This window comes from Gallinula chloropus, assembly GCF_964237585.1.
Source record: "Gallinula chloropus genome assembly, chromosome: 20".
NCBI lineage: Eukaryota > Metazoa > Chordata > Aves > Gruiformes > Rallidae > Gallinula > Gallinula chloropus.
This window is the reverse complement of record NC_140105.1, coordinates 9947173-9961990: the sequence shown is the minus strand read 5'-3', so window position 1 is coordinate 9961990 and position 14818 is coordinate 9947173. Positions and strand designations below refer to the sequence as shown.

Below are 14818 nucleotides of genomic sequence, written 5' to 3'. Positions count from 1 at the left end.
GCCGGGCAGAGCAGGGCTGCAGCTGGAGGCCAGCACAGCAGGGAGGGAAGGCTCAGGGCTGAGCTTAAATAGATCTCTGGCCCCAGGGGCAGGTGGGGGGTTCAGGTGGGGCTGGTTGGGCCATCTAGGGTTGGCTGCATCTTTGACCCCTGGCGTCCCCAGGAGGCTACCCCAGGGATCCTGCTGGAGGGCTGGAGGCAGCCACCCTGATCCTGGCTGGCTCTATCCCAGTCCTGGGGTGGGGGCAAAGCCCCACGGCAGCACACAGGCCCTCGGGCAGCAGACACCGCATGAGGGGAGGGCTGCAGCCAGGTACCGGCTCTGTCCCAGCCTGTGCTGGGACACACATCCCATCTCGGGACACGCAGCCCATCCCTGGACACACATCCTGTCCCAGAACACACGTCCCACCCATCCCGGGACACAACATCCCGTCCAAGGACACACGGTCCCGTCCAAGGACACACGGTCCCGTCCCGCAGCACACGGTGCATCCCAGGACACAACATCCCACCCCGGGATACACATCCCAGCCCAGGACACGCATCCCTTCCCGCACCGCGCAGGTCCAGGCGGTGCCAAGCGCGGCCGGGGCGGGCCGGGCGCTGGGGGCGGTGCGGGGCCCGGGGCGGGCCGAGCTCCGCGGGCGGAGCCTCCGGGTCAACCGGGCCAGGCTGGGGCCGGCGCCGGAGCCGGCGTCAGTGCGGGCAGCGGCATGGCGGAGGCGCGGGAAGGGGCCGGGCGGCGCGGCAGGAGAGCCGAGGCCGAGCCGGAGGAGCCGGCGGAGGCGGAGCGGGCCAGCCGGCGGCGGCGGAGGTGGGCTGGGGGGCTCGGGACTCGGGGGCTGCGGGTTGGGGCTCGGGGCTCGGAGGGCGCTGGCCGCGGTGCTGGCCCGGCCCGGCCCGGCCCGGCCGTGGGTGTCTGTGGGGAAGGGCAGCCCCGGGGCTGCTTGGAGCTCACTCGCCTTCCTTGGGCAGCTTCCAGCCGGCGGAGGAACCCCGGGGAACCACGGTCCTGCACGACACGGTCAGCGCCCGCCCGCCGCCCCTGCCAGGTGAGGCACCCCGGGGTTCCACTCTGCCGGTGCTGATGCTGGTGCCGGTACTGGTGCCAATGCCGGTACCGGTACCAGTGCTGGTGCTGATGGCAGTGCCGGTGCCAAGCCGCACTGGTCCCCACTGAGCCCGGTCTCTCTCTCCCCGCCTGCCCCAGCGAGGCACTTTGACACCAAGACAACTGAGCCCATCAGCTTCTTCTTGTCCGGCCTGGAGGAGCTGCTGGCCTGGCAGCCCGACAGCAACGGCGACTTCAACGTCTCCACCGTGCCGCTGGCAAAGCGCCAGCCGCCGCTGCACAGCAAGAGGCCCCGGACACTGGTGTGCCATGACATGCGTGGTGGATACCTGGAGGACAGGTATGTGCTTGGTGGGGAGGAGATGTGGCAGTGGGATGTGACATCTCCAACCCCAAACCTCTTCTGGTTCTACTCGGTTTCCTTCCTGCCAGGGCAGGGTTGGGGGTGGTTTGGCTCTTGCTCGGGACCACAGGGGTGGCTCGGTGTCATGGTTCTGCCCCGCTCCTGGGACCTGAGTCAGATTCCTGCCCAGCCCTGCAGCCATCTACCAGCGTCCTTCCCGCATTGCCCAACACTCTCTTCCCTCTCTGCTGCTGCAGGTTCATCCAGGGCTCGGCCACACGCAACCCCTACGTCTTCTACCACTGGCGGTACATCGACATCTTCGTCTACTTCAGCCACCACACCGTCACCATCCCGCCCGTGTGCTGGACCAACGCAGCGCACAGGAACGGCGTCCCCGTGCTGGGTGAGGGCAGGGCTGGCTGCAGGGATGAATTAAAGCTGAAGGAGGGGAGGTTTAAATTAGATGTTAGGGGGAAGTTCTTTCCAGAGAGAGTGGTGAGGGGCTGGAACAGGCTGCTCAGAGAGGGGGTGGGTGCCCCATCCCTGGAGGTGTTCAAGGCCAGGTTGGATGGGGCCCTGGGCAACCTTGTGTAGCTCCAGGCCTGGAGGTTGGTGTCCCTGCCTGTGGGAGGGCGGTTGGAGCTCTGTGATCCCTTCCAACCCAGACCAGTCTGGGATTCTATGATTCTATGATGGGGTTGTCAGGGTGTGGGGCTGACTCTGCCCTCACTATTTCCCCAGGCACATTCATCACGGAGTGGACGGATGGGGAGAAGCTGTGTGAGTCGTTCCTGGCCGGCGGGGAGGAGGCGTACCGCGCCGTGAGCGAGCAGCTGGCCCGCATCGCCCAGCACTACCGCTTCGATGGCTGGCTGGTCAACATAGAGAACACGCTGAGTGTGAGCCACAGCCCACCCTGCCCGCCTCCTTCCTCCTCCTCAGCCCTCACACGTCTCCCACACAGGGCCTCTCGCCCACCCATGCCAACCTGTCCCTGCTCTCCTTACCAGGCAGCAGCGGTGGCGAACATGGCTCCCTTCCTGCGGCACTTGACGGCGCAGGTGCACAGCGCTGTGCCGGGAGGGCTGGTGATCTGGTACGACAGCGTCCTCCAGAACGGCACCCTCAAGTGGCAGAACGAGCTGAACGAGGAGAATAGGTGAGGCCGGGCCCTGTCTGCCCTGTCACCTTCCCCAGGAAAAAAACAGCCTCAGGTTGAGGGGCCACAAGCCCACCCCGAGCCCAGCGCTTGGGGTCTGCACGGCCCTTGGTGGGGCGGTCTGCAGGGACAGCTGCAGCATACACCCTGCCACCCTTGTCCCCAGGGTGTTCTTTGACGCCTGCGATGGGCTGTTCACCAACTACAACTGGAAGGAGGAGCACCTGGAGCGCACACGTGGGCTGGCTGGGCCGCGCCACACCGACATCTACGTCGGCATTGACGTCTTTGCCCGTGGGGATGTGGTTGGTGGTGGCTTTGACACTGACAAGGTGTGTGTGCTGATGCCAGGCCAGAGCTGGGCCTCCACACAGCGCAGGGCTCCGAGCGCCCACTGCTGTGGAGGAGCAGGGGAAGCCAGAGGCTGGCAGCCACGTACACAGAGGGAGCTGGGCAATCCTGCTGCTGCACTCCCTGGGGAAGGAGATGCCACACATCCCCACGGTGTTGTCCTTGCCCCGGCACGAGGCCTGGGGGAGTTGTTGACAGGGCAGGTGATGAGGTGATCACCTGTCCTGCTCTCGCTCATCCCTGCAGTCCCTGCGCCTGATCCGCCAGCACGGCCTCTCCACAGCCATCTTTGCTCCCGGCTGGGTCTACGAGCACCTCGGGGAGGAGAACTTCCTGCGCAACGAGAACAAGTGAGGGCGGCTCGGGGTGGGGGCCTGGGTGGGGAGATGGGCCCATGAGCATCGTGGGCTGGGGGGGGCTGCAGGGCGGTGGGACAGAGCTGTGGTGAGACCGTGGCTGTGGTGAGACTGGCTGCCTGCTGGGATCGGGCTGGCCCTGCTCTGGTCCCTCTGGGGCAGCACCCCATGCCAGAGCTCCAGCTGTAGCAGTGGCCTCTGCTCAGACACCCAGCTTTTCCTCCAGGTTCTGGGGCTCTCTGGCTGAGTACCTGCCCACGCATAGCATCTGCACGCTGCCCCTTGCCACCTCCTTCAGCCTGGGCATGGGCACCAGCAGGTTCCTGTCTGGGAAGGTGGGTGTGGGGTGATGGCTTGGCTCTGACCAGGCTGGGGTGGGGGGTCCAGCTCCCCATTCCCCACCTGGCCATGCTCACCTTGTCCTCCAGGAAGAAGAGGCCGGGCCCTGGTATGACCTGAGTGCGCAGGAGATCCAGCCCCTCTACCCAGAGCACGAGGGCAGGCTGAGCACCAGCTGCTGCCTGCAGGACGCCTGGTGTGGGGGCAGCTCCCTGAGGGTGCAGGGGACCATCCCCCCCGGCGAGGAGCAGGTGGCCATCCGGTGAGTTGGGGGAGAAGCCACCTTCTTAGCACTGGGCTGGCACCGTGCTGGTACAGCATGGCCAAGGCAGAGCTGTGCGGCTCTTGGGCCTCATGGTGGGCATGCCACAGGGCGCTCTGGCCTCACAGCCCCACAGACCTAACCCGATGCATCTTCTCTTTCTCTCCTCTCTCTCTCTCTCTCTCTATGTCTCTCTTTGGGTGGATCTGGGGTCATCAGCCTTTTCTCTTTCCAGATGCCAGCGCCTCCCAAGCTCTTCCTGACCCTGCTGTACAAGCTGGAGGGCCCACACCCTGAGGAGCTCACAGTTTCGCTCGAGCTCACCACCTGGGATTCGGGTACCTGCCTTGAGGGCAGCATGACCACCCTGCCCGGTGAGGGCCCTGCTCCCCCTGCCTCCCATCCTCCCCCTTGCTCTCTGCAGTGAGCATCCACTGTGGGGTGTGGGACCAGCTCCTCGCCCCTCACCCCCCCTGACCCCACTCCCTCTGGCAGAGCCCAACGGCCGGCACCACCCCCGGTTCCTTCCAGCGCCGCCACCCAGCCTGGCCAAGCTGCTCGCTGCCTGTGACCGTGGCTCCCATGGCTGGACCAGCCGGTGAGCATCCTGCCAGCACCCTGCGCCTGCCAGCGAGTGGAGGGGGCACCCCAGCCTCCCCCCCCCAACCCAGCACCCTGCCCATTCTGCCCCTTTGCTCTCAGGTGCTACGAGCTGGACCTGCAGGACTGCGGCCTGCGAGACCTCTCCCTGCTCGTGTCGCGCCGCCAGCCCAGCCCGCAGGAGATGTTCTTCTCCTGCCTGCTCGGGGAGGTCCGGGTGAGTGTTGTGCCCACCGCCCCATGCCAGGAGGGTGGGTGGGCGCTCACTGCTTTCAGCCCTGACCCTCCCATGGTTCCTTCTGCAGGTGCTGGATGCAGCCAGCGCAGTGGCCTCCCCGCCGCAGGTGCAGAGCCTGGCGGCCTCACAGATCTGGTGGCAGGACGGCCCCGAGGCCTCGCAGCTCTCGCTCAGCCTCACCCTCCGTTGGACATTCCCTCCTGGCCGAGCCAGTTGCTTCCGTGTCCTCAGCCAGGGCTCCAGCTGCCGCCGGGACCAGACGTCGCCGCAGCTCCTGGGGCTGGCGCACGCCTGCCTGTACCGTGCTGTGGGCCTGGTGGTGCCGCGGCCGGTGGATGGGGAGTCCTGCCGGCTGGAGCTGCTGGTGGAGCCGGTGCTGAGCGACAAGCTGCCTGTGGACCCCCACCATTGGGGGCGGCTGGTGCTGGTCTACTCCCAGCCAACCAGCTGAGATGGGCATTAAAAGCGAGCGTGGTGCAACCTACGTGTCCATGTCTCCTCTGTGCCGGTGCTCAGGGCTGCAGGTGGGGGCACGGCAGAACAGGAGCTGGGGGGGTGCCTGAGAGGGTGGAGGCTGGACTTCCTCACCTTGGTCCAGCAGGTCCTTCTTATCCCACCCCTCTGGCAGGGCTCAGCTCTTGCTGGGGGTGCCCTCTGGGTGCTGGCCTGCCCAGGGACCCCCAGCCCCCGCAGCCCTCGGTGCCTGTGTGCACCTAGGCTGGGGTTTCCTTCCTGGAGACCCCTTCCATCCCCATGTCTACCCACCTTGGTGACCGTCCCGGTGCAGCTGCCAGCTCCAGCTCAGCTGGTCCATCCCTGGGGACCCAGCCCAGCACTGCCCGGCCCCCTCCGGCCTCTTCCCAGGGGCTGGCAGGCAGTGGCCAGGCCTGTGCTGCCTCCTCTGGAGAGAGCTGATCTGGAGAAGGAGAGAAAATTTATGGCAGCAATTATTTTCTCACAGTCTGGTGAGCAAGCAATTAGCAGGCAGGGAGGCAGGCGAGCGCGCTGCGCAGTGGGGTCACCCAGCCCCAGCTCCCCCTGAGCGCCAGCCCCCATCCCACAGGCAGGGAAACCGGTCCATCAGCAGGTAAGCTGCTGCTCTCTGGCGGGGCGCTGGCTCTGAAATGAGTTATTACATTCATTAGAGGAACGAAGGGCTTGGCACAGCCAGGGAGGGGTCCTGTCATGCCAGCACCACACTCCCTTGCCACGGCAAGGATGGAGACCCAACAGGCTTCCCCCTCACCTGCAGCAGGCTGTGGCCCAGCTCCCCAGCACTGTGTTGGGATGGCCAATGCCAGCGTGCCAGCCATGCCAGCGTGCCAGCACCCCAGTCAAAACCTGAGTCGCCTTGGTTGAAGAAAGAAATCTTTATTAATAATTTCAATAATAATAATAATCCTCGTAATAATAATAATAATAATAATAATAATAATAATACTGTTTATTAGAATGGTCACACCTTTGAAGCATACAGGATGGGCCGGCGCCAGCCTGCGCACCGGCGGCCGGCGCAGGGCTTTGCTGTAAGGAAGAAGCCAGTACAGCGATGAAGGGAGGGGGGGGCTTTATACAGGGGGCGCGGGGCCGGGGCGGCCGGGGTGAGGGGGGGGGGGGGGCTATATACACCGGGAATAGAAAAGGGGGAGCTCGTTGCTGGGGCGTCTGCAGACTATAAAGTGAGGTTTGAGGAGTGGCGGAGCCTTGGGGAAGGGGTGGGGGTGGTAGGGGGGGGTGTTGAGCCCCAGGGGCTGCACCCCGGGATGGGCTCCGCAGCGCGCTGGCTGCTGCAGCCCGAGCCCGGGGCTTGGGGAGGTTTGTGCCGGTCCCCGGTCCCGGGTGATGGGAGTACCGGCGGGGTGTGTGGGGGGGGTGGGAGCGGGGTAGCCCCCGCCCCGTTCTCAGCGCAGGGGACCGCAAAGCGGCGCCGGTCGGGGGCTGCTCCCCCCGGGGGGAAGGGAGGAGCCGCGGGCGCGTCAGGGGACGGAGAGGAACGGGAAGGAAAGGGACGGGACGGGACGGCAAGCGAGTTGCAAGCTCCTCTTAACAAAATTTCCCTTTAAAAGGCGGAGGCTCGCCCCCCTTCCTCCCTCCCCATCCCTCTTCCCCCCCCCCCCCCTCCCCGCAACGCCCGGCGCCTCGGCTGACCCCCCCCTGGGGAGCTGAGGCCTCGCACACTCGACACACCGATGCTCAGAAACGCGAGGCCGGGCTTTACCAGCCCAACACCCGGTCCCGGAGCCGGGGAAGGGGCACCCACACACCCCACCCCCCCCCCGCCTCACCCAGCGCCGCCGCCGGGGCGGAAAGGAAGACGTGGTGCCCAGGCCCTGGCCTGGGTGGGTCCGGTCGCCCCGCCGGCTCCCCCGCCCTGTCCTGCCGCGGGGCCGGGGCCGGGAGGGGCCTCTCTGGCTCGGCCGGTCCCTGCTCGCCGCGGCGCTCCTCCGGGACTCGCTCGGTGCGTGTGTGGACGGGATGGGACTGTCAGGTGGCTGCTGCCGCTTCGCTTGATTATTTTTTTTTTAAAATTATTATTTTTTCTTGCTTTGCTTTTAGTTTTTTGGAGTTTTTTCTGTGTGTGGAATTTTTTTGTTGGTTTTTATTTTGGTTTTTTTGGGGTTTTGTTGGGTTTTTGTTTGTTTTTTTGTTTTGTTTTTGCGCCCTTCCTGGTCCCAGAAGGAAACGGCCGCGGTTTCACTACAACAGAAACAAGAGAGAAGCAGGGTTTGGGGTGCGGGAGCCGTGCGGGGCAGCCTGGCCGGGAGGGACCGGCTGCCCCCTTCCCCGCCCCGGAGAAGCGCTGCTGTATTAGTGGGGTTGTCCCAGGGCTTCCCCCTCACACCCCCGCCCAGCCCCGAGGAGCGCGCAGCATCCCCCGCCGGCTCCTGTCTCTCCTACGGGGAGGGTGCAGAGGGGCTGCTCGGGGCTCCGCGGAGCATCCCCGGCGGAGCATCCCCAGCCTCGGCAGGGGACGAGCCCTCCGCGCCCCCCAGCAAGGGCGGGGACCCTGCGTCACGGTCCCCAGTGCCCGGGGATGCCGCAGGCAGGAGCTACCCGGGGCTCCGCGGTGCCCGGCAGCACCGAGGCGGGGGGTGGGCGGCGGGATGGAGCCTCCCGAGGTACCGCCGAGCGCAGCCCCAGCCCGCCCGGCTCCTCCTGGGGCTGGCGCTCGGCCTCGGCTCTGTCTGCCTGGCTTGGGCTGGCGCTAGGGAGCGGTCAGTGCTAGTGATGGGAGGGGCTGGGTCTGTCTTGCTAGTAGGGAGTGAAGCGGCTGTACCCTCCTCGGTATAGACTAGCCTGCAACATCAAAGATGAAAAAAAGCCAATCAGTATTCGAGAGAGAGGCGAGGCCCCATTCTTCCCTTTTAAAATTTTTTTTCTCTTTCTTTTTTTCTTTCTTTTTCTTCTTCATTTTTCTCTTTAAAGTGGCCCCAAATCGCTCATCCTTGGGACTTGAGGGACATCCAAGGCCGAGAGGGCCCAGCGATGCTATGGGCACTGCCATGGGGCACTGCAGGGGCCAAGGGCTGCAGGGTGCCCCTGGCATGAAACCACCCTGGCTTGGCCTGGATAAGACCACAGAGGAGCCCTTCCCCATCCTGGGCTGGTACTGGCCCTGCCAAGCCCTGGGATGGAGGGGCTACAGCCCCTCACTGGGGGTGCCAAGGGGTGTGTGGCAGCCCAGCCTCAGCCAGGGGTGAGTGGGTTAATCCAAAAAAAAAGGAAGAAAAAGACATTTTGGCTTTGAGCCCCTGTCCATGAGTGGGATTTTTCATCTTTGATGCTGGTCATGAGGCTAGCTAAAAGCTGTGGCACATGGGGGGGCTGCAGGTGCTGGCGCCCAGGCTGGGGATGACAAAGGGGGTCCCGCTCCCCAGGTGAGGGGGCAGCTGCCCCCAGGAAGTGGTGTGTGTGGGCAGGACTGCGTGGGATGGCTGGGAGTAATGGGGTACGGGGAGTGAAGGCACAGGGTTGGGGGATTTCCTCTCTTGCCTGCCTGCAGACAGAGCCGGTTCCTGCCACCACCGCCAGCTCCTGGCTCCCCCACCCACAGCCCCTGGGTGTGGGGCTGCCCCACGCCCTGGATCCCCCTCCCTGGGCTGGCTGCAGCTCGTGCTGGGAAGCAGATAAAGGCCACGGGGGCTGCTCTTACCATGGTGCCGATGCTGTACGTGGCAGCGGGGCCGATGGTGTGATGGTATGGGTCTGCTGCTGCATACACTCTGCCATAACTGGAAGCAAACACAGCAGTGGCATTAGTGACTGGGGATGGGGTCCTATCTCCCCTCAGCAGCCCCCCTTTCTCCAGCTGCTAGCCCCCCAGCACCCTCCCACTTTCCCCTGCCTGTGCTCCAGTCCCTGCCGGGAGCCCAGTGGAGCTCGGGGGCCAGGGGCTGCAGGATCCCCTCACCACGCTGGGCTGCGTCATCATGCTGGGGGATGTCAGACCAGGCAGTTCTGAGGGCAAAACAGAGCCTCCCCCCTCAGCCCCAGGCCTGGAGCGATACCCATGGGGCAGCGGTGCTTACCTGTCGCTGTATGCTGCTGCTGCTGCCGCGGGCTGGGCGTATCTGTAGGCAGCGTAACCCCCCTGCATCAGAGGAGAGACTGCCGTCAGGGAGGGGGCAGCACCCGCCAAGGGAGGTTGGGGGGGGGCTTGGGGCAGCTGGGCACCCTTTGGGTGCTGCCACGGAGCAGCGGTGGGACCCCTCGGGGAGCCGGTGCCAGCAGGCGCGCACCAGCCTCATTACCATTCCCCGGGGACTTTCACAAACATTAACCTTAAAAAAAAATCAAATTTCCAGAGGAGAGAATGTCACGTCCCCGCTGGCTTTAATGAGGTGTCACCTTAGATAAATCCTTCAGCCGCCCGCCTGAAATATCACCACCGGCTGCTTAAATATGGAGGTTAAACGCCGGTGTGAGGCAGCGCGCCGGCGCTTCCCGGGGCCGTAAATCCCACGCGGTGCTGCCCAGCGAGGGGCCTGGCTGGGGGCACAGGACCCATGTGTTGCCACTGTGCTTGTGCTGGAGCCATGCTCATGTCCATGCTCATGTTCACACCCTGCCCAGGCTCCAGCTGCTGTCCCCAGGGAAGGGGTTGGCTGGAGAAGAGCCCAACGAGGAGCTGCCTGAACCAACCCCCCCAAACCCTGGCACAGGGTCCCAGGTATGGCCCAGACCTGGCACAGCACTTACGTAGATCTCTGCTCCGTAGAACCCGTCTTGGTAGACGACCCTGCAAACAAGGCAGAGGTGTCAGGCCCGGCCTGGCACTGGCTGAGAGGGCTCAGGGTGAAGCCAGCAAATTGGGGGCACAGCTGATGGGTGAGGAGTGGCACCTGAGCATCCCAAGTGTCTGGGCATCCTGAGGGCACATCCCAGGGTTGGGACTTGTGGCAGGGATGTTAGGGACAGGCAGGGGGCATGGGGATGCCACAGGGATGGCAGAGACCAGGCAGGATCACTGCTGGGAGTGACAGAGCGGCCTTACACCAGCATGGCCATGCCAGACACCAGAGCAGCCATGTGTGCTGGCACAGAGTGTTTCGGTTAAACCAAGTGATGAGGCTGGAGGAACTGTCCACACTTTGGGGCACAGGAGGCTGGCGAGCTTGTGGATCACCCCAAGGGGCAGCAGGTTGGGGGGGTTTCAAGGGACGTGAGGGGCAGGGAGGTGCCAGGAGAGCCACAACCCATTCCTGAAGCACGAGAGCGTGGCGGTGCTGAAGGCAGCAGTTGGAGCAACACAGCAGCAAACAGACCCTGCACCCCAGGGTAGGTGGTGCCCCCCTGCTGCCCGGGTACTCACGCGCCGTAGGTGGGGATGGGCGGTGGAGGCGGCGCAGCCCGGAAGGTGTTGTAGACAGCACGTCCTCGTCCCCGTAAGTGTGCCCCTCGGTAGGCCACGGCCGTACCCGTGGCGGGGTACGGGAACCCCGTTACTGTGGGGGGGGAGAGGACAAAGGTGGGTTTTCTGCAGCAGCTCCCGACAGCCCGACACGAGGCATCGTGTGCCAGAGCCTGTTGCCATCCCAGGGGATGCTGAGGACTGGCCTCGTGGGGACACTGGGGATGGGGCATGGGGGAGTGGGGGGAGGCAAGGGCTGCACTGCTCAGAGCAGCAGCGGGGTCGGACACAGTGCAGAGCTGACTCGTGGCAGGGCCGTCCCCAACCTGACGTTACCTGCGTAGAACTCAGGGCCGTAGACTGCTCCCACCACCGGGTTCAGCTTCCAGCCTGCGGGCAGGGACAGGCGGTGAGGCCAGGGCACCCCCCCTGCAGTGCTCCCCCCAACCCCAGTTGGGTGGGTGCAGGGTCCTGGGGGAGGGATGCCCAAAGGCACGGAGGGTGTTTGCCCCCTCCTGCCGCAGCTCTGGCTCTCCTCACATGGTCCTTACCGTTGGTGTAGGGGTTGGCAGACTTCTTGTTCGTCATGACGCGGGCCGTGGCGTTGTTCACCTGCAGAGAGAGGGGATGGGGGCTCAGTGCTGGTGGGCAGCAGGACGGGCGATGCCCGTGCCAGGGTTTGCTTGGCCGCACTCGGCACGTGTCGCTGCCGCGTGGGATGCCGGAGCGGAGGGTCCCGGCCGCGCAAGGAGGAGCCTCTGCCTGCAGCAGCCCTGCCATGGCGCAGTCCTGCCCGCATCCCTGCCCAGCCCAGACATGAGCATCGTTTGGGCTGGTGGCCGATGTCCCAACCACTGCAGTGTGTGCTCAGGGCCTGTCCTGCGTCTCAGCCACCTCCTGTTCCCCCCCTCCCCAGCCTGCCCCTGTCCGGGAAGGACATGCAGCGGCAGGAGGCAGGGTCACTCCCTCCAGCTCCCTCGCTTCTTTGCTGGACCACGTTCTCCGACAGGCAGGGCCCATCCATGCGGCATCACCGTGCCCTGTGTCCGCCCTTCCCCACACTCAGCGCTGCCAGGGATGCGAGCATCCTGCTCGCTCTGCCCCCACTCCCTGACGCACGGGCAGAGCCTGATCCCTCTGCCTGGCTCAACAAGGACTCCACTCCAGGACCAGGCAGCGCGGCAGCTGCGGGCGCAGCCGGCATGGGAGCCCTGCAGAGCAGCCTTCCCTCCCGAGGAGGGCGTGTGGAGCCCCTCTCCTCCCTGCTGAGCTCATGGCAGCTGCACACCAGGCACGGGGCCTGCGGGTAGCTGGGGATGCCAGACCCCTCTGTGATGGGGCAAATCGGGTGCCCAGTGATCCCTACATGCAGGGGCTTCATCTGAGCCCGGCCGTGCCAAGCCACAGCCTTCCCAGCAGCCGGCACACATGCTCCTGTGCCGCATTCATGCACGTGCCGGGCAAACCTCCCCTTGGGCATGCGGGGCCAGGCTGGGACCCGGGGTTTGCCCCCCAAAGCATCCCCTGGCCTGGCTCTGCCCTGCCTGCAGCCCCCGGGCAGGGCGGAAGGACACACGCACACGCAGGCATGGCACTAGCACACTTATCTGAGCACCTCAATCTTCCGGCCCTCTACGATGGTGCCATTCAGCTTCTCCCGTGCCCGGTCGGCATCTGTGCTAGTTTCAAAAGTTACAAACCCAAAACCCTGTGAGCAGAGGAGAAAAGGAGAAAGAAAAAGAGACAGAGAGAGACAGAGAGAGGGTGCGGGGACAGAGAGAAGAGAGAGGGGGTGAATCAGGAGAGCTGGTGCAGGAGATGAGGCTGCCGCAGTGCAGAGGTAGAGAGCCCGGATTGTGGGCCCCCACTGAGGCCCCAGCATCGCCCGTGAGCTGGGAGAAGAGTCTGGGAGAGGGCACAGAAAGCAGGGAAGACAACAGAGACATCCACACACAGAGGGTCACAAGCTGCCTGCGTGAGGAGGGGGGGGAGAGCCAGCCCTGCCCTCCCTCCGGCACTTGGGGCACAGGGACCCACACAGCCCCCTGCCCCAGCCAGCGCAGGGCAGTGGGACGGGGCTGTGCCAAGATGGGATACCCCATGCCTGGGTCCTGTAGGGCGGGAGAGAAGGGGAGAGCAGGCAGAGGAGCCCCCCAGGCATCCCAGCACCACTGGCCCCATCTCTGGGGCTTGCCGTAACGGCACCGGCCACGGGCAGAACCCACCTTGGAGCCCCGCTCGTTGAAAATGATCTCCACGTCCAGGATCTTCCCGAATTGCTGCAAGCAGGAGAAGAGAGGGGTGAATGCCCACAGAGCCCCCGGGGCTGCTGGCACAGGGATGGGCAGGGGGGCTGCCACAGAGGACAGCCCCAGGGTCCCTTGATGCCGTGCAGGGCAGAGCAGAGCACAGCCCCATCCCCTTCCAGGACCCAGATTCTCATTAGCCTGTGCTGCTCTGAAACCTAATGAGGGTTGAGAAGGGGATGAGGGGAAGGGGACCAGAGCCCCAGGTCACCCCCCCACCATGCACAGGCCTTGGTTCCATCACCCCACTGTTACCCAGGGTGCAAATCCCATGCCCCCCAGCTCCCCCCCCCCAGGATGCTGCTCCCGCTGCCTGACTCACCCCGAACATTTGCCGCAGGTCGGGGTCCCGGAATCGGAAGGGGATGTTGGAGACGTGTAACCGCTTGGGCTGCTGCTTGTCTGTGTTGTCTGAGGAGTGTAGCTGCTGGCTGTCTGTCTGTGCCGCCTCGTCTGTCTGCTGGGGGGAGCGTGGCTGGCTGTCAGCTCCTGGTCCCACAGCTCCACATCCCCGGGTGGGGGATCTGGGTGTGGGGTCTGTCCCCCTCCCCTGTGCTTGGCCTGGTCTCCCCAGTGACACCCCGGACCCTGTGGCCCCTCAGCTCCAGGCAGCATCTTTCAGGTGTCCACTCCTTGGGTAGCTGGGGCAGCGCAGGAGCCCCAACTCCTGAGAAGGGTGTAGGGGGGTCCCAGAGCTCCCTGCACAGGCTGGTGAATTGGGGGGATGCTGGAGGGGATCTCTACCCACAGCGTTTTGGGGAAAGCCCACCCACCAGCCCTGCCCACACCTTCCTGCCTCAGCCAGTGCTGCCGGTGGGGCCAGGGCATCACCTGCCCCACAAGTGATGCTGGTGGGGACCTGGGGGGCTTGAGCACCACAGAGATGTGGGGAGCACACTGCAAGGAGGGGAAGGCCTGGGAAAGGGGTGGGGGTGGGGATACCCACTGCAGAGAGCCAGCCAGCATCGGGTGGCCTCGACCCAGGCTGTGTCCCCAGCTACCCAGAGGCACGGTGCCCACCACCGCAGCACATGGGTGGGCACAGGGTGTGTGTGGGGGGTGGCACAACCACACGCAGGGCTGCCAGCCCAGGCTGGGAAGTGCCTGCTCAGCACTTTCCCGGCGCTGCATTACAACCCCGTAATTGAAGCTATCTGGTGGGAAGGCAGCCAAGCAGGTAGATTACAAGTGATTAGAAATGATGGGGGGGGGCTGTGAGGGAGAGACCAGCAGCCGTGGTGGGGGGCAACCAGCCCAGCACCCCATGACCAGGCGAGTGCTGCTACCATGGCATCTGCCCTGGCACTGCCCTCAGCCCCCCCAGCATCCACCCTGGCAGCCCCAGCACTGCCCTCAGCCCCCCCACCCCGGGGTGCTGTGCCCTTACCGGTACCGTCTGCGTCCCTGCTATGGACTGTGTGCTGGCGTCGGTGCCCGGCTGCTCGGCGTGGCTCTGTGCTGGTGTGTAGAGGGTCATGGCGTGCTCCGGTACTGTGCTTTGCCCCGAGTAGTCCTGCGTGGGGTGGGGGTGCGGTGGCGCGTACTCTGCGGGGATCCCGTTCTGGGGGGGCGGGGGGTACTGGGCTGGGGGGTAGGGTTGAGCCATCGCGTCCGGCGGAGCCGTGGCGTCCTGGTTACCCTGCCGAGACAGTGGCACCAGCCCCCTTACCCACCGACATCCCCGGGATGCCTGGGTTGCCCACCTACCCTGGGGAGGGGTCCCGGTCCCCCCAGCCAGCCCCAGTCCCATCACACCCCAGCTTTTGGTGTCCTCCCCCAACCCAGGGCTGCCTCTGTGCTGCAGCAGCTCCCAGTGGCCAAGACCCTCTCCCCTCCTACTCCCAGGCCCTGTGTGCCCAGCGTGCTGGGGCTCGGGCAGTGGGAGGGCAGAGCCCACCCCAGCCCCTCCAGCCAGGTTAACAGCACATCACCCTTT

General features: G+C 65.2%; 2 protein-coding genes across 3 annotated transcripts; one reads left to right on the top strand and one right to left on the bottom strand.

Moving 5' to 3' along the window:
- Positions 1 to 715: 715 nt before the first annotated feature.
- ENGASE (endo-beta-N-acetylglucosaminidase) lies at positions 716 to 5193 on the top strand (the record flags this gene model as incomplete). The annotated part of the gene is made up of 14 exons (XM_084273630.1): positions 716 to 816; positions 978 to 1054; positions 1213 to 1414; positions 1675 to 1823; positions 2162 to 2319; positions 2431 to 2579; positions 2746 to 2911; positions 3177 to 3280; positions 3513 to 3621; positions 3715 to 3887; positions 4107 to 4261; positions 4383 to 4485; positions 4590 to 4704; positions 4793 to 5193. The coding sequence occupies 14 exons, from the start codon at positions 716 to 718 to the stop codon at positions 5174 to 5176; spliced, it is 2145 nt and encodes a 714-aa protein (XP_084129756.1). The 3' UTR covers positions 5177 to 5193.
- A 1583-nt stretch (positions 5194 to 6776) lies between these two features.
- RBFOX3 (RNA binding fox-1 homolog 3) lies at positions 6777 to 14518 on the bottom strand (the record flags this gene model as incomplete). 2 transcript variants are annotated; one of them, XM_084273376.1, is made up of 11 exons in its annotated part: positions 14276 to 14518; positions 13205 to 13342; positions 12802 to 12855; positions 12192 to 12284; positions 11128 to 11188; positions 10913 to 10966; positions 10538 to 10670; positions 9925 to 9964; positions 9255 to 9316; positions 8879 to 8957; positions 6777 to 7422 (listed from the first exon to the last, which is right to left on the bottom strand). In XM_084273376.1, the coding sequence occupies exons 1-11, from the start codon at positions 14486 to 14488 to the stop codon at positions 7420 to 7422; spliced, it is 930 nt and encodes a 309-aa protein (XP_084129502.1). In that variant the 5' UTR covers positions 14489 to 14518. The 2 variants fall into 2 exon arrangements, with proteins under 2 accessions (XP_084129502.1, XP_084129501.1); XM_084273375.1 differs by lacking the exon at positions 6777 to 7422 and adding an exon at positions 7978 to 8022 and having other exon boundaries at positions 14270 to 14503.
- Positions 14519 to 14818: the final 300 nt, after the last annotated feature.